Source organism: Tinamus guttatus, unplaced genomic scaffold (genome assembly GCF_059628265.1).
Source record: "Tinamus guttatus ecotype Peru unplaced genomic scaffold, ASM5962826v1 Tinamus_guttatus_pri_ptg000602l, whole genome shotgun sequence".
NCBI lineage: Eukaryota > Metazoa > Chordata > Aves > Tinamiformes > Tinamidae > Tinamus > Tinamus guttatus.
Genome location: NW_028289136.1, coordinates 7,343,798 through 7,361,978, shown reverse-complemented (window position 1 = coordinate 7,361,978; position 18,181 = coordinate 7,343,798). Strand labels below are relative to the sequence as shown.

Here is an 18,181-nt window from a genome sequence, read left to right as displayed (position 1 = left end):
GGGCTAGGAGATTTGGTGTATGGGGATGTCTGCTGATGAGCTCGCTCTGCCTTGGGTAACGCAGGTGTCCCTGGAGCTCGCAGCTGACAACAAGGACTTCACCTGCACCGTGGCCAGGTCAGCTGTGGCTGTGCAGCATGTCCCAGCTCACGCCGTGAGAAGTCCCCAGCTGGAGTTCCGGGAAGCCAACAGGATTAATGGAAATCCAGAAAATCCTCATGGTTTCCAGCCGAGCTGTTGTGAGGACTCGCAGCGGGCGGGAGCCACCGGCACGAAGGTGGCACAGCTCCCACAGGCCGTATCGACCTCTGCATCCCCTAATGTGGTGACACAAATGACTCCACCTGAAGAGGATGGGCTGTTGCTGCACATGCTGCTGATGGTGCCCTCTGGAAAAGGTTTTACCCCTGGAGAACGTGGTTTCCACAGTTCCTGTAACGTGTATTTGAACTGCAAGCTGCTCAGCACAGAGGAGGCAACGAGTTCTGCTGTTGTATGGGGCACAACTCAACCTGCCTTTAACTTCTCTCAGGCAAGTGGCACCTCGTCCCCGTTACCTTGCTTGAACTGCACCAGTTCACACTGGCAAATACGTTTCAAAGATCAGTGACTTGGACTTATTTAGGAACCATTTGTCTCTGACCAATATGTCACCTATTTTCAGTATTGTTCTGGCTGCACTGCAGAGCTCCTTGAGCCGTCCAAAAGGCAGATGAGATTTATGAAGTACAAGAGGGGAATGGTCAGGAAAGCCTAGGTGAAAACTGAAAAAGAAATTGATTTATCCTTTCTTTCTTTATAGAAGCTAACTTATCGATAACCTCATATCTAAGTGTGGATTTTTGTTTTGTTCCATTGCATCTTGTTCTTAACAGATTTGTCAGCATAGAAGTCTGGATTTTCATCCTGGCACGAGCCAGAACTTCTGCCCGAACAGCAGAATTTCAGACTTATGCTGTATTGCAAACATCACCATGTTTCACAGCCTTTTTTTTTTTTTCCTTTTAATAATTTTTTTTTTGCCATTGCTCTCTGGAAATGTTAGGATGTTCAAACATGGGTTTTTCTGTTTGTTTCTTTTCACAGTACTTAGTGGTTTGAGTCATCAGACTTCTTAGCCTTTAGATGAAAAATCAGAACGTAAAAGCCTAGCAAAAATGATCTGAAACAATTGTCTGAAGTGCATTATTTTAACTTTAAATGGCTATTACTGTCTTAAAAATAGTGTTTTTAACATAGGATCATTTGTTATCTAAATCACCTTTATTTTCCTGCTATGCTCTTTTCCAAGCGTACCATTTCTCTGAAACATATTAGACAAGGACAGTTTTAATTTTTAATTCCCATTTCTAAAGAAAACAAGACTATACTCTCTGGAATTACCTAGTGGTGCCAAACTGCCCTGTACTTAGCAAATAGCTTCCAGTGGGGTTTTTTTTGTGTGTGTATTAATTTTATTAATTTTGGATTGAATTCCCCCAGGTGATGCCTTTTTTGTTGACTTCCAAACATTTGGAGCGATTCAAGAACAACTTCATGATCATCGAGGCCTGGAACAAAATGGGAGACTCTGGCTGTGACCAGCTGCTGGGGCTGGTGAAGCTTCCTCTGCACCAGTTTTACGTGTCATTCAAGTAAGGATCTTTGCTCTGTGTTTTCTTGTCTTGGGATATATCCCGGGTAAAGCTCAGAGAAAACAGGGTGGTGTCTCGAGTGCACGTGGGAGGATTCTTAATCCTTTCCAGAATGAAGCATTTTTGTCTTGCCAAATAAATTATTATGCCCAGCACAATAATTAAAAAATAATAAATAACAATAAAATATCAATATTGATAAAATATTAAGAGATAAAATAATAACAACAATAATAATAATAAATAAAAGTCCCATTGCTAGGGATGCTCAGTTTGCACAGCACAGGACAATGCTTGTGGTATCAAAAACATGTTTAAATACTTCATGTTTTGACTGTGTTTTAATCCCATAGCTGCTAAAAGCAATTTAAATTAATGGAAATAATAGAGCAGATTCTCTCTAATTCAAACAATTAGTTCCTTTTGGTTTGATCAGACTAATCCTATGTGGAAATCTGTGCTGGAGCTCACTGGTCGGTACTATGTTAATTACTAGTGTCTCATTTCTACAATTGTTTGCATCTTGTGTGTCATTTGCTTGTTTTTGCTTTCAGTTTATTCTCAAAGGGTTTTGCAGTTTTTGACTTGTTGGAGACTCCATCATTTCTTGTCTTCCTGCCTCAGAGACCTACCTAGTTCCTAAAAATGCAGTGTATTCATGGGAGCCCTGTTCCAGGTATCTCCCCACAGATCCCCGGGCTGGGTGGTCGCGAGGGCCGTGCTGCCTTTGGGAGAGCTCTGCTTTCTCCGTGCTGCAATGGCCATTCCCACTCAGAGGAAAGTGCATCTGTGCTTTGTGAAGACCAACACAGCTGAATTTTGGAGAAATGCAGATGGATTGGTTTCCAGCACATCAGAAGTTTCACTAGAAATGAGCTGTGTGTCAACTTTTCTCTATTCAGGTGACCTCTTCAAAGGCATTTATTTTCTTTTAATTTGTTTTAATCTACTGTAGAGACCCGAAGATTTCCCATCTGCTGCTGCAAGCGCAGTATCCGGTCGTTGCTGTGGACAACTATTTGCCTGTGATAGATGTTTTTACAGGCAGCAAAAGTGGAAGCCTGAGGGTTGTTCTGGCTATGGGATCAGCTCATCAAATAGTGGAACTGCAGAGGCTGAAGACCGAGGAAGGAGACGGCCCTCCCGTCGCTCCGCGTCCTGCCCACTCGCTGGATCCTCCTCCTCCAACACCTGCAATGGTATCAATCCCTAAACTGCTGTTTTTGCTGCTAGCAGGGTTTTTAGCTATGGTTTCATTAACAGATCAATGGCTTCCAATCTCTCCCGTAGCCAGTTTTGCTGTAGATCATTATGTTCTGTGCAAAAGCACGGTGTATTATCTGTTCTTTTTTTATCACCCTGTTTTCTCTCACCAGTCTTGACATTATCCCTGTTTTTTACTGCCCTGCATGTTCGTCGTTATGCCTATATGACAAGTGCAGTAAAAAACAATTCCAGAAAATTGTAATTCTTACAGCCTTGTACTATGCCACAAAGGTTTTGCCACCAAGCTTCAATTAGATGTATATGATTTTCCATGCTTAAAAATGTATTCCTGGCTTTTCAGGGTACAAATTTGCCATCCTGCTGTTAATTTTCTTTGAACATTCGGGAGAAAAAATCCTCTCTTTGTGGGTTTCCTTTCTTTTTTTCCCAGCAGTTGGATGGAGAAGGGGAGGACCTGATGGAGCACGTGTTTGAGATCCGGGTGGACAGTGTGAAGGGCCTCACCCCCTTGCAGGCCACAGTCTGGGGGGAGGCTGACTGCTACGTGCAGTACCACTTCCCAGTGCAAGAGGCTGCCTGCCAAGGAGCTGCACTGCATGAGGATGGTAAGTTGCTTTCACCATAACCCCTTATTTAGAGCTTTGCCTTAGTTAAACGTTGCTTTTTAATGTTCTGCCTGCTGTAGTAAAGCAGTGTGTGGTTCTCTGCACTTCCATAATGCAGCCAGGGCCAATGAAGGAGTATTTAAATAAATAAAATCCCAGGAATTAACTTAGTGGTAGCTTTAATACATTGAATAGCGATATATTATCTCCTCTGAAAAATGACACTACCAGTAACACTGTTCCATAGCAGCTGCTGGGGACTGTCAGCTTCCAGCCACATCCAGCAGCAGCTTTTTCAGCTTGTGATCCCCAAATTTGTGTTTCTAGGGAGGACTCCCCAGCACTTGTGTCCTGCTTAGCTTGCCCAAAACCAGCCCAAGGGTCTGAAGCTTCAGCACCCTGTTCAGGACCTGAATGTCTCCTGCTTCTCTCCTTGTGAATGGGAGTTCAGGACTGACTCTTTAACCAACTCCTTTGGCTTGTAGGCATCAAGCTAAAGGCTTTTCGTACAGCAACTACCTTGTGCATCCCTGATCCCATCTTTCACGACGAGCATCATCATGCCCTGTCGGTTCCTGCCCATGTCCCGGTGCAGAGGATCCTGGTCGGTGCGTTTACGGCACCTGGAATGTCTGCAGGAGGAATCCAGTTTGAAGTCTGGTGCAGGTACAGAACAACATACTGTGATTTGTAGCTGTCACGGCAATACAGGTAGAGGTGACTCTGGGGGAAAAAAACCTCTGGTTACAGGATTGATTTTTAATAATGGGAAGAAACTAGTCAGCTCATCAACATTTGGTCCTTTTTTCTTTTCTTTTTTCTCCAAAAAAAGTGCTGATTACTCTTTTCTTACCTAAACGAGGTTATCTCGTTTAACTTGAAGCTCAAATCATAGTTTATTTGGCAACTGAAGCTAATTACTGGTAACAAAGTAGAGACCACAAAGATAGGCAACTGTCTTATGAACAGTTTATAAACTTGCTTTTCTACTAAACAAACCAAACTATATGAAATTCACGAGCTCATATGAGAATTATTATATTTAGGTCATATTTACATTGATATTGATAATGCCCAGAGCAAGTTGAAGTTACCAATTGTTAGTACCTGGCATTTAAAAATAGTACTTTAATTCAGCTTCCTGAAAAACGCTTTTGTGGTGTTACTACTCAGGAGCACGTATGATTTTTCCTTCTGTAGAAATTCCCTTACTTGAGTTTGTTCATCAGCTACCAGGACAACTAGTGTTGGAAGACACCCGAATTAAAGTGCACTCGTGTTCTGTCCTGAGAGAAATGCTGATTGTTGTCATCATGGAAATACCATGATTGTACACTGCTTTTTTTTGTGTCTGACCAGGTATTATTATCCAAACGTCAGAGACCAGATGGTTGCCAAAGGGACCTTGCCTTTGTCACGGCTATGTGCCATGGTGACTATGCAGCATCGTGAAGAAATAGGGATACAGACCTTTAATCTTCCACTGGTCCCAAAGACTAATTCCTCCAAGGAATTCCAGTCATCAGGTAAGGAAGATTTGGGGGTTTTCACTTTATATGTGAAAGTCGGTGCATTCACTGGCAGGGAGAATAAAAATATGTATGTTTGTTGGTAACTGATATCAACCACACATGCTTTTCCTACCAGCTTTCATTGGAAGAATCAGTAATTAAACACAACCAACCTCAAGCTCCATCACAAAGGCTTAGCAGGAAGATGCAAGAATTAAAGACACGTTATTAAAAATAGTCACAAAAAAAATAAAATAGAGAAAAGCTGGGACAGTAGAGGGAGTTCAGTGTTTTTCAGCTACTTGTAATAATAATTTGCTGCTTGTAGAGGAGAGAAACTGTTTTTTTGATGACTTTGTCACTGCAGGGCTATATAAATGATGTAAAAACCCTGCGGTGGTGAGTGTGCAAGCTGGCAGTGAGGGCTTGTGGGGTTGGCCTGTCCTACGATGGCTGATCAGACTGCCCTTAGCACAAAAACATTAGAATTTTTCTCTGCCTCCAATATCAGGCCATGATTTCTGGTTGAGTAAGAGCATCTTGTAGAAAAAAAAATCAATCTTAGCAGACTTGAGTTCCCAGCTGTGCATCTGTGTTTTTCACACAGATTTGGGGTTTTTTTTTCAGCATTAATAGAGTAAATTTTGTGTTGAGAGATATAACAAAGCACTGATTATATTGGATGTAGCTTTGTAAAAAGCTGACCCTTTCTTTCCTTTTTTTTCTCTCCTTTATTTGATCCAGGGTTGCTTGATGTGAGCGTGAGATACCGATGTTCCCTGAAAACAGCAGCAGGAATAGGAAGTGCTCGAGCTGTATCCCTTTCTGTACAGATACACAGAGCAGCTGGTTTGCAGGCAGCAGCCAGGTGAAGTCTAATTGTAAAACAAAAATTTCTCTCTCAAAATAGCCTTATCTGGAGGCTGCAGGCTGAGGCATTAGAACAGACTGTAACTAGGCAGTTTTTTTATCTGTAGGGACATAGAGTCAAGCTGGGTCTGATCAGAAGAGAAAATAACTTTATAGAGAACCTTAGTGGTTATTTTTGTCCCTTAAGCTGCAGCGTTGTGCAGGAGCATTTGTTCTGCAAAGGCTCCAGACTGTAGGCAGGCAGTGAGGTAGTTTAGATTTGCAGTGCATTGGTATTACCCTTTTTCATATTTTTCTACACCAAAAGTTGATATCCACCCCTAAGGGTGGGATGGCTCTTGTCATTCTAGAGCTATGTCCCCTGCCTTTTCCTGAGCATTGGTTGGTCTATCTTAATTGCGGCAGATTCCACATGATGATCACTCCCATGTGGTGCTCTGACAAGTTAAGAAAGTTGGAATTAAGTCCAAATTACCTCCAAATCCTGGTTCTTCAGGTGTGTGACCTGAATAGCACCTGGCCTGTTTTATCTGTGAGTGATTTCATGTGCCAATGCCACCTCCTGTTGTTTATCAGTACTAGTGTATAAAAATAATGTGTCTTGGCCTTTTGCTTTCTTCTGGAGCAGGTTCTCTGCGACGTTATCCCACTCTTGCCTTTTCTGGGCTGTTTTAAAAGGTGCTGAGTACTTCCTCACCTATTTTGGCCCCCAAAGTGGTGACCTGCTGATGGCTACTCCCACCATTTCATACTTGTTCCTAGACAAACCCACGGCCATCTGTTTTAAACCCACATCTATTTTAACCTTTAACAGTCCCGCCGCGCAGATAAAAACATTTTCCAAGTGCTTCTAAGATAGGCAAAACTCAGGAATGTAGAATCCATTTTTTTTGTCTTTGTCTCATGGCTCATTTCACCGTGAAACCTTTGCTTTGCTTGCATTGCTCCCAACCTTTGTTGCACATTGTATTAATTCCCCTCTCTGTTTTCCTTTCCCTTCTTGAATGAAGAGTTGCTGCAGAAAAGAACCCTTCGCTCCAGTACTATGCCGGCGTGGGAGTCAACACCTACGTGTCCGTGTGCCCCTCTTTCCTCCCGGAGAGGGAGAGCCGGAACACGCGCGCTGTGGCTCACACCTTCTGCCCGGAGTTCGGGGACCACATGGAGTTTCCTTGTCACCTCATCATGCGGAAGAGCAGTGGAGAAGCCTCTTCTCTGGGGGAGCTCTTGCACTCTGCCACTGTCATCTTCTCTATCTACCATCAGAGCGTCAAGTCAGGTAAGCACCACAAGTGAGTGCAGGGACTAAATCGTGGATTATTTTAGGCAGTGATCCAATCCCATTAATTTTCCATTTAGAAGAGAGACTTTGTGCAGTCAGTAACAGGTGTAGTTAGCTAAGCTGCCTTCAGAGAAGGTTTTGGGAAGAATTGTTCCCCATACACAAGAATTAAGGCTTCCAAGACTCCAGGTGATCAAGATCTCTTCTCAATGAAAAAAATTAATAGCGAGGGTGGAGCAAGTGTCCTGAAATGAATGTGCTCTGGTGCACGCTGGCTATACCTGCAGACAACTGTTGTTCACACTCCGTTTTCTCACTGATTTGGACCTGATATATCCTGAGCCATTTGTTTGGACTTTTGTCCTTTTTCCATGGGTTAAAAGTTTCTGGCAGCCAAGCTATATGCTGTTGATGTGATGCAGTATTTTCTAGAAAAAGACTCTGAATCTTGCATCCTAGTTTGCTCTATTTGCAAACTTTTTATTTTTCCAGCCACTGACACGATGGCAGCCCAGTCATCAAGAGATTATCTGCTTGGCACAGTCACAGTTCCAACCAGAGACCTGCTGAGAAAAAGATCAGGTAACGTGGCAGTTACACTAGCAACACTTCATATAGATGCTCTTGTAAATAATTGCTTAAAACAAATTTGTTTCTTATTTTTGGACCAAAGTTCTCTCAGGAATTGCATATAGGTATGTTAAAAATCCTATATAAGGAAACTCATACCATGGAAGCTGTTTGAAGATCAGCTTTCAATTTGCTGGACAGTAACAACAGTTAATCTCTGTGATTAGTATATTTTATGCTAATGTGAGTCTTCCAGAAATTAAAAGAGAGCAGCCCGTTACACCTTACTAAGACACTGTATAGATGGCACTATAAACTGCTGCTTATTTTCTACTTTATGATTGAAAGTCCAAGAGTCACAGAATTTGATTGAGAACCAATGATGCTCTTGAGATGACAAATCTGGAAACAAAGGCTTAGATAATCTAAAAAGCAGTTGGGTTAACCTTTTCTTTTATTCCTTTATTTATTTATTTATGGAATGTAAAATACCATTTCTAGTATTGAGGATGCGTGAGGTATGGTCTGATTGTGAAATGAGAATCATTAGGGAAGTGGGAAGTGAAATGCTTTGGGATCACAACTACTCGTGAGGTTTTCTGAGGTGACAACCTGCTGTTTTTTCAGCTTAGAATTGATTTGACTAGTTCCAAATATTCACTTCTGAAGTGAAAGTCCTGGACTAATGACTAAAGCATGAAAAAAATCTTTCCTGATGTTTTCCGGGAGATCGGATAAGGCTAATTTTGATCTCTTCTGCAGGAATAACAGGGTGGTACCCAGTTACCCTCTCAGAGGACTTAGTGCCTTCCCGTGGCACAACCATTATGCAGACCATCGTGGGAGGCCTGGAGCTTTCCATAACTTTTGCTCGCCACGATGACAGGGAGCAGGTTTTGGAGGCTGCTAAATTTTTAGGCTGGAGCAGCGAGGAAAACCCGGAGGACAGCATGGATGATAGTGACGAGTGGGAACAGGGTGACAATCCAGCAGTTGTGACTGTTTCTACCCCAAGAGTATGGCTGCCAGTCCACTGCGTGCTGCTTGCAGGCCAGAAGCAGCTGAATAAAAGCACTTACTGCTACCTCAGGTATAAGCTCTATAATCAGGAAGCCACGTGGACTTTGCTTAGGAGGCCGAAATTGAGTGATGACAAAAAGAACGTCCTGGTGAACTTCAAGAAACCAACCAGGATGACCCTCCGAAGGAGCCGAGGGTTGCACTGGTTCCTCAGGGAGGAGAAGTTAGAAATCCAGGTGTGGTGGGCGTACGGTAAAGAAAAGGAGGTGAAAAGACCCCTTGATACAGATCGTCTTGTTGGATCTGCCTACGTTGACCTCGCAGCGCTCGCAGAGAGCTCAAGGAAAACCCTGAGCGTGAGTGGTGAGTTCCTGAAGAACATTCCCTCATTTCATCCCTCTTAAGGGACATTCTTGTTGGCTTAACTTGCCTAGACACCTTAAACAAAATTTTAGTTTTGTTTTGCCCTTTAAGGACTCAACTGCCCTCTCCTCTGCGTGGAGATCAACAAAGTTAATGCACTTGCTTCCCCAAGTTCCAGACTTAGCGAGTTAAGTGGGTGAAAAGTTGACAGTAACGATCAGTAGTGGATGAAAAAATAGCCTGGATTAGCCTGGAATGTTTCTCAGAATTAGAGATTGTTCCTCAATGATTTGGTATCCAAATAAAGCAAAAAAGAGCCAGGAGTAGGAAAAATGCCTCCAAGAAGGCTGAGTGCCAGAGGTCTGAGCAAAGGATGGGGCACTGGGAGTATCTTGGAAACTGCTGTGCCCTTCAGTTACCTGCACTTTTATTGACCATGTGGTACCCAGCACAGCCAGCAGTTTGTAGGCTGATCTATGGATAGGTCGTTAGCTCTATTTATTAGTGCTGGGGGGAAAATGAAGGTGTTGCCATCTGGGGAGGTGCTCCCTGTTCCTACCTTTACGAGCTGATTCTCCTGATACTGCCCTTGCTAAAACCTTGTACAGAAACCATGATGGAAAATCAGTCTGCTGGGATCTCTCAATCAGGTGAGATTTTTGCTGTGATCAACTCTGGCAGGAGAGTGTAGGGAGGACGGGGCCAAACTCTCCTGGGTGGTGGCCGGTGCCAGGACAAGGGGTGCCGGGGCCAAGCTGAAGCCCAGGCAGCTCCATGTCCATGTGAGGAAGAACTTCCTTGGTGTGAGGGTGCCGGAGCCCTGGTACAGGCTGCCCAGAGAGGCTGTGGAGTCTCCTGCTCTGGAGATCTCCAACCCGCCTGGATGCGTCCGGGTGCCCCGTGCTCTGGGTGTCCCTGCTGGAGCAGGGGCTGCACGGGGGGATCCCTGGAGGTCCCTGCCATGCTCAATCCTTCCGGGATTCTGGGATTCCCTCTGGCTTGTTCAGCTGGCTGCTCGGGCACTCTCTTTGCAGGGGTCTATCCGCTGTTCCGCTGCAACGCCGCAGACCTGGCGGGAGCCGCCGTGCGTGTCCACGTGGCGCTTTCCTCCCCGGCCGCTGCCCTGGGCTGCAGACCTCGCTGTGCTGAGGACTCCAGCAGCAGCGAGGATGGAACAGAGAAAGCCCCAGACGTCCCTGAAAATCACAGTCAGAAGCTGGGGACTGTAAATTCCGAAATCACCCATGGAAAACCCTCCGAAGAAGAGTTGGTGTCTCTGGAAAACACAGTTGCTGTCACTATCCTTGTGGAAAGAGCAATGCATCTAAGTTTAAAAGGTAAAACAACAAAAAAAACAGTCCTTATTTTTTTTCCCCTTGGATCTGCTCATGACAGGTACCGCAAGGAGGAATTTTAAAACCGAAAACCAAGGAATTCTCATTAGATTTATCCAAACACAGTGGATGAGATGGATTTTGAGCTTGGCTTTGCAGTGTCGCAGCCCTAAGATCGTTGCATAAGCACTGGGGAAGCAGGAAGAGGAATTACCTGGGTTATCTCTGTTAATGAAAAATAAAATGCGAACAATATTCACACTGCAGCTGACAGCTGAATTCTGAAGTTAAGGGTTATCTGAACAACTTAACCCCAAGACACTCATATCCCAGACTCTTGCCAATCCTGCATTTTTAGCATATAATCAATGTGTAAAGCCAGCTTATTTGTGCTATCCAGAGGCTGCCAGGCACAGCAGGGAGGAAGGGCAATGTAAGGGCAGAGCAGCCTGAAATCACCCAGCTCGACACCCAATTTCCCTCCTCTCAAGTGAGAATTACTGCACGACCTGATCACTTTGTGTTTGCTCAGCATTTGCAGTGATCAGATATTGTTCAGACCATTGCTTGCTACCTAAACACAGAGATGAATAAGTGATTTTTTTGGAAAGGTCTTTGAAAACTGACCATTGAACAAACTGCAGTACCACTATTTCTGGTAAATACTGAGTACCACCAGTGGCTTTTTTTAATAAGCTCTGATTTTCATTACTGCATTACAGATAAAATATGTTAGAGTACATTTCTCATCCAGTATGTTTTGGGTGACAAACTCTATGCAGTTTTTCCTACAAGAAAGCAACCTAGAATTTGAGAAATGCTCATTTGGCCTTTGACTGTAAAGGCTGATTTTTAGGTCTGCCTTTCCAGTGAGCAGGTCCAGACAGGTCTAACTTGCTTCTCTGAGCTGAGCACACATTACCCATGTGTATTTTTCACTTGCCATGTCCATGGACTTATCAGCAGAGGTGATTTTTGAACAAATGTTTTCAACTGAAATCATTGTGTGTGTTTTTAAAAAAAAAGGAAAAAAAAATACAAAGCTACTCATCTACCATGGAAAACTTTGCAGATCAAGGGATAAAGCGGGACAGGAAACCAGTGCAAATAGATCCCATTTGATCAGAGCATCAAACTTCAGGGGAAAAGCGAATTTTTAGTTAAATCAAGTTCGTACCTGTCAGTTTTGATCCCAGTTTGTGGCCATCAAGGGCTTAGCCAAGTCCCAGGCACGTGCTGTGTCCGTGGAAAGCAGGGAGGAGGAAGAAATAGGAAAAAGCCGTGTCCAAACGCTGTTTGGTTGCAAAATCTGGGCTTGTTTCCCGCTTGGCTAAATCCATCATCCAGAAATTCAGCATCTCAACAGCTCCACAAGCACTAAAATGTTCTTGCAGCTGTACAAGTCATGCCCACTGCAGCTAATTAACCTCAGTGATAGGAAGGCAACTAAGAGGCTCTCTACCTTGAGGTGAGCTCGTTCATTGTGTGTGTTCCCACGTTCCCAAGCCTTCTCCCACGTTATTCCAGGACAGATGAGGGAGAAAGTGTTTGTGTTTCCTGCTCCGTTCATGCAAGTCACCCTGCAAAGCTTTGGAACTAGTTTAGGTCTAACTTGTGCACGGATTAAAAATAGTACTTCCCACCTGGTGGATTTCTTAAGCAAATATTTTAATTGCTGATCTGCCTTCAGAAAAAAATATAATCAACCGGTATCTTTTGCTTACAATTCTGTATCCAATTCTGTCTGGTTTTTAGGGAGCCCTTTAACAGAGCGAGGGGTGACGGCGCCTAGTAGCTACGTGTCCTTTGCTGTCGCTGATGCCGCTGCTCCCGTGACCACATCCGTGGTGGAAAACACGGACTCGCCGGTCTGGGACTTCCAGCATCAAGGCCGGTAAGTGTGGAGCGCCCGGAGGAGCCCGTGGGGCTCCCAGCTCCCTGTGGAACAAACATTCCCAGTTAGGGGGCCTTTTCCCACCTGAAGGAAGAGGCTGAGAGTAACAAAAGGCTTTAGAGAAGATTTATTTAGGCTTGATCCAATTTATTGGCCTTTTTCCCACGTGTTTGGCTTTGTTCCATCCTTAGAAGGACGCCCTGCTTCCCTCTAAAGTGGGATTCACCTGCTCTGGCTTTGGATACCTGGAATTTAGGTGTCTGGAGTCGGAGCTGTTCACCCTGAGCTTCCTCCACAGCCACTGGAGAGACACAGGCCCCGTATTCGGCGAGTCCCCTGGCCTGTGGTAGATCCTCATCTCCCTATGGGAAAAATCATTCCCTTGGGAGACCTGCTTGGGAGTTTAGGGACAGTGCAGGGGTGCAGCTTGGACGTGGATATCTGAGCCCAACTCAGGGCAGGTGTGAATTCACCGACCACTCCAAGGTGCCCTAAGCCATAAACTGTAATCCAGCAACCTAAGAAAAGACCATTTTGGATAAACAAAAGCCAAAACCATATAAGACTGGGCTTCCAAGAAATTAGTGAGTTTTTTTCCCCATTGAAGGGACAAACTGTTTTGTCTGGATAGATAAAACAGCACTGAATCTTCAGAGACATTTTACTGTTCTTGCTGTTTTTACTACTTTACGTAGCAAATTATGATTTTATTCCTAACAGATTGTCCAAAGAACTTCTCTTGGATCCACAGCAGACCTTGGTCTTCAAAGTGTGGCATAAAGCAGGTAAGGTTTGCAGCGCAGTATTGAGAGTGCTGCTTGGCATCCCTTTCCACTGATATCCCCAAGCAAATAGGAGAGTGAAACTGTAAAGATATTTTTGTTTTACATTAGATGTATCCCACTGCATCAGCATCCTTTTCCCTGTGGATCTTGTAGCAGGATTTGATTTGTTTGTAACCTGCTTATTCTTTTCATTTTTAAATTCCACAAGATTTTGGAGGATGGATTTTCCTGTCAAAGAGACATTCTTAACTCAATATTCTGTGCACTGATTTTTTTGTCTGAATTATCTATTAAAGTGTGGCCAGCAATGCTTGAGTTGTAAAGCAGTTTCAGTAACAGTGTAAATATTACAAATTTTGCTTATTTTCTAGAAGCAGATGATAAAATAGAAATGATTAAGATTACAGTATTGGTTGTAAAAAAAGAAATTTGCCTGAAGAAAGACTGTTTGACCTTTCAGGCCAGATGGACTTTTTACTGATTTTTAATCCAATTGGCATCACATACTTTGATAGGATGTGTCAAAGATATACTGTAAGAATTATTTCTTACAATAGAAGAATTATCCTGAAAAAAACAATGTCCTCTTTCGGGTAGGATTGTTTGTTCTGTACTTCAGATAAATTTGCAACACAGAAAAGACAAAATGTTGCACAAAATGCAACAGCATGGGGACAAATCAGCCTTTTTGAAAGTTTTGGCTAAGTGAGTATGTAAGAAACTCGCATTGTGGCAGAGAGAATAAAATTCTGGCTGCAGAACACACTTGCTGAGGTCCCTAAGTTGGCCTTCACGTTCATTTTTTACTTCTGTTTGTCTCTTATTTCTAGCCTATTTCTGAGCTAAACGTCTTTCCCTGTGCTAGAACCCTCATTTGAGCTTCTTGCTGAGGTACCACGCAGGGTTCATGAGCTTTGTTACACCTACAGCAAGGCCCCTTCTGCTGTGAATTATTGACAACATAGATGTTAATTTATTTTTTGATAGCAGTTATTAAATCAGCAACAGCCACTTTTGGCAAATATGTAGGGATGCAGCTGGTCCAGTTGTTTAAAACAGTCTTTTTCCATCAAACATCATGACTATCCTGATTAGAAGCCTGCTAGCAACCTAAATCTAAATCTTTAGTCTCCTTTCTATTTTCTTAAACTTTTATTCATTTCCCCCCACTTTTTTTCAGCTTTCACTTGCTTTTTACCTCATGAGAACTGGCTTTTAACCCACCTTTGTGCATTTTAGTTGTCCCGGCAAAGCCTGTAAGTGTTTCAAGGGCTGCCTGCCTTTTATCATTGCTGAAATTTTCTTCTTTTAACCGAATATGCTTCATATTCCTCTTCATATTCCTCTTGCCCAGAGTCCGAGCGAGTGATAGGATTTGCATCCGTGGACCTTTCTCCTCTCCTTTCCGGCTTCCAGCTCGTGTGTGGCTGGTACAACATCACCGACCTCAGTGGCCAGTGCCGAGGGCAGCTCAAGGTGGCCGTTTCCCCCCTCCAAAATTTGGGACACCTCAAGGAAGAGAGACGGAGCCGCACGCAGCCGTCGCATGGCGCCGTACGTAGCCACCGCCACGCACCGCGTGTCCCGCAGGATCCCAGAGGGGCTGAGGGTGGCCGGGACCTCCAGGGATCCCCCCGTGCAGCCCCTGCTCCAGCAGGGACACCCAGAGCACGGGGCACCCGGGCGCATCCAGGCGGGTTGGAGATCTCCAGAGCAGGAGACTCCACAGCCTCTCTGGGCAGCCTGTGCCAGGGCTCCGGCACCCTCACACCAAGGAAGTTCTTCCTCACATGGACACGGAGCTGCCTGGGTTTCAGCTTCTAACACACAGGGTGCAAAAAAGATGCAATTTTACCCCATTTAAGACTCTCGTGAGGTTTATTTTTTTTTTTTATGATTTTTGGGGGGTTTGTCTGATTTTTTTTTTTACATGACGCTTGGAGGATTTGTCTGCTTTTTACATGATTTTTGCGGGACTTACCTGATTTTTACATATTTTTGCAGGGATTATCTGATTTTTACATGTTTTTGCAGGGTTTATTTGCTTTTTATATGATTTTTGTGGGGTTTAGCTGCTTTATATATATATTATTTTTGTGGGATTTAGCTGCTTTTTATATGATTTCTGTGCAGTTTACCTGCTTTTTACATGATTTTTCAGGGATTTATCAGATTTTTTACATGATTTTTACAGGATTTCTCTGCTTTTTAAATGATTTTTGTGGGGTTTATCTGATTTTTCACATGATTTTTGCAGGACTTGTCTGCTTTTAACTTTATACTCCTGTCAGTTTTTTCTCCATGGCTCTGTGAGCTTTCCCTTGTTCAGATGGCTGTTTTACACCGTAGGATGGAAACTAGAAAATACAAATTGGAAGCTGCGATTGCAGTGCCAAAGAGATTGAAAAACAGCCTTCCTAGTGGTATCTGAATTTGCCCTTTAACAAATATTTTTGAGATTTGGGGGAAAAAAAAAAGCCTTAAATGATTTTTGGCTTGATCCTGGAAAATCCTTTGAAAATGTGAAGCTCTTTAGACAAGTTTTTACCTGTTAACCTAGCAAGATCTTACTCGAATTCCTCTGTTTTCCTGCAAGGTAGCCTCACACGTGCTCTTCCTCCTTCCTTCCAGGTGAAGGTCGGCTCCGCAGCGCTTCCCAGCAACGCTGCCGGTTTTTCCAAGCAGACGTTGAACTCCTTGTCCAATGAAGGCAATATTCCCGCTCCAGAGCGGTAAGACGGCCGGGTGCTGCTCAGCAGCATCGTTTTCAGGGCTCAAAAGTCAATTGAAGCGGGTTATTAAGTCATAACCTGTTTATTAACATGTGTAGGAGATAATACTTTTCCCATATGGGTCTTGGAAGTAGCTGAGAAGACACTGTGGAGCCTGGTGGGTGTTTTGCAGCAGGTAGCACTCTTACTTGCTCAGAAGAGCAGGTTTTGCAGCTTCTCATCCTACTGATAGGAAATCTGCAATATTAGCCAGCATGGGGACTGCTATTTGCTTTATTTTTCTCTGAAACACTACATAAATGCCATTCTTGATGACATTTGGATGAGTAGCTTGATTGGAGCTAGCGGCTCGTAATGCATTGAAAGATTTTGGATATTCTCAGAGTTGGCAAACTGTTCCCAAATGGAGAATTTAGCTGCTCCCTGTTAAATATTTGCCTGCTCCCAGCAGCACGGGCGCCCCGGGGAGCCACGCGCCCCGTCACGAGCTGCACATGCAGAACGTGCGCCGGTTCCACGAGTCTTTGCAGCACGGAGAGGGCAGCGTGGCCAGGACGGACCCGGCGTCGCGGACGGCGCTTCTCTCCGCTCTCAGGTAAAGCCAAGCTTGCTGCAGAGCTTAGCTTGGCAAAGCAGAGCTTGAAACGGGGGAAAACTCAGGCCCAGTTTTAAAGGAAATGAAAATTAGACTAAGCCATTAACTGCTGAAACAGCTGCCAGGCAGGGAGCAGGGTGATTTGCAGCAGGATGGAATGAGACTGGAAAAAGTGGGGACTAAGGGGACAACTCTGCATTCAGACTGAGGTGCTGTGACAGTGCTGAGAGTTCCCTAAGGGCTCCAGTGACATTTTCAGATCTAGACTGAATACGCTGCGTTATCCATCTTTGTTCATCTGCAAAGCAACATGCACTATTCAGACAATAGATTTTTTGAGCTGTTTTTCACAGGTTCAAGGCCAAGCCTTCTAGCATTTTCACTGGGCCTTTTTTTTTCCACATGTGTGTGTTTTGTTGGGTTTGTTCAACACATCTGGGGTCGTTCATTCCTTGCTCCCATGAGCAATATATCATAAAATCCTTACATCTAATGAGGATAAAAATCCTCAGATTTTCATCAAGCTCAATCATAAATTCAGTTAATGTCCTTGCCTTTATGACTGCTACTAGAAGGTCATTTGCAAATCCAGTTTCCCTTAAACCAGTGTGCTTGAAACTTGCTCTTTTTTTAAACTCCCAGTCTAAATTTATTCATAGCTGGTTCAGCAGTTGTTCTTGAGCCACTGTTGAACTTTTGCTTAGAGCAACCTCCACACCGTTACCTACTGATCTATTTTTTTCCAATAACAACCCTTAATCTTGTATTCATTCGTTATCTACAAGCAGTTGACAAGTACAACACGTTTATAACCAGCCTGCTGTATATTTCTTTCCTTCCGATTTTCCTACCCCTGCTCACAGAAAAAACTTGAATGAGCTGGACGAGGTTCAGAAATACTTCAACCAGAAGCTGGCCAGGGCTTTTCCTGATTTCACTTCTGGTAACACCTCCCAGGCAAGTCGTGAAGAGCCGCAGGGCGCTCGCCAAGGCCTGAAGAGCAGAGCTGTGGATCCCCACGGGCAGCATCTTTTGGCAAAATCCAGTCAGCTGGTGTCTCAGGTCAGCAGCCTGATCAGCGGTAAGTGCTCACTTGGGTTGGACTTCTTTGCCAAAAGCTGCTTTTGAGGGTCTTCAAATTGCCTACATTATCAAGACCAACCTCTGGGGTTGGTAACATGCGTGTTGGTCCCCTGGGAGAATGTTTTAGGGACAAATCAGTGAGGAAAATCTGTTTCTTTGCGTGCTTTTATCTTCAGGTCTGTGTTTTTTCACTCAGCCTGGCTTTTAACCCCCCCATTATAACTGCTCTTGGTCAGCACCGCTCTCCTCACTGCTGGCAGTTAATTTGATCCTGGCTTAACTGCTCGTGTCACTATGATCTAGTATCAGAGGTGCAATGAGTAGCATTTGGGGCTAGGAAATCAAATCCATGCTAGTATTTTTTAAATAATGGAGCAGGGGAGAGAAGAAGCTGCGTCTCATCACTGACAGTTGCAAAGTTGCTCTCTCAAAGTTGTTCCTACCTACAATAAAGCAGCTTTTCCAGGAGATGAAGTTGAAGGACACATTTCTGCTAGGCCAGAATCTGCTTTTTTGTGTATTAGCACCTTGATTTGGTCACTCTTTTTCTCTAGCCTTTGCTCTTTTGATTTCTCTTATCATCTCTGTTAATTGTTTCATTGATTTCACTGCTTCTTTACCTACTCTCCTTCACAATCTGTCTCAAGCTCCATTTTTTTTTCTCTCTTTGAAACAT

General features: G+C 43.9%; 1 protein-coding gene across 1 annotated transcript in view; it reads left to right on the top strand.

The window, feature by feature from the left end:
* C2CD3 (C2 domain containing 3 centriole elongation regulator) overlaps nt 1-18,181 on the top strand; it is a 34,009-nt gene that overhangs the window by 10,781 nt on the left and 5,047 nt on the right. Inside the window, exons 14-30 of the mRNA XM_088535015.1 lie at nt 65-532; nt 1,483-1,634; nt 2,590-2,833; nt 3,292-3,466; nt 3,952-4,132; nt 4,826-4,992; nt 5,722-5,845; nt 6,858-7,126; nt 7,622-7,711; nt 8,462-9,082; nt 10,117-10,419; nt 12,172-12,310; nt 13,031-13,095; nt 14,450-14,649; nt 15,727-15,827; nt 16,276-16,422; nt 17,286-17,503. Coding sequence (XP_088391141.1) covers nt 65-532; nt 1,483-1,634; nt 2,590-2,833; nt 3,292-3,466; nt 3,952-4,132; nt 4,826-4,992; nt 5,722-5,845; nt 6,858-7,126; nt 7,622-7,711; nt 8,462-9,082; nt 10,117-10,419; nt 12,172-12,310; nt 13,031-13,095; nt 14,450-14,649; nt 15,727-15,827; nt 16,276-16,422; nt 17,286-17,503 — 3,664 coding nt within the window. The remainder of the gene's footprint in view (nt 1-64; nt 533-1,482; nt 1,635-2,589; nt 2,834-3,291; nt 3,467-3,951; nt 4,133-4,825; nt 4,993-5,721; nt 5,846-6,857; nt 7,127-7,621; nt 7,712-8,461; nt 9,083-10,116; nt 10,420-12,171; nt 12,311-13,030; nt 13,096-14,449; nt 14,650-15,726; nt 15,828-16,275; nt 16,423-17,285; nt 17,504-18,181) is intronic.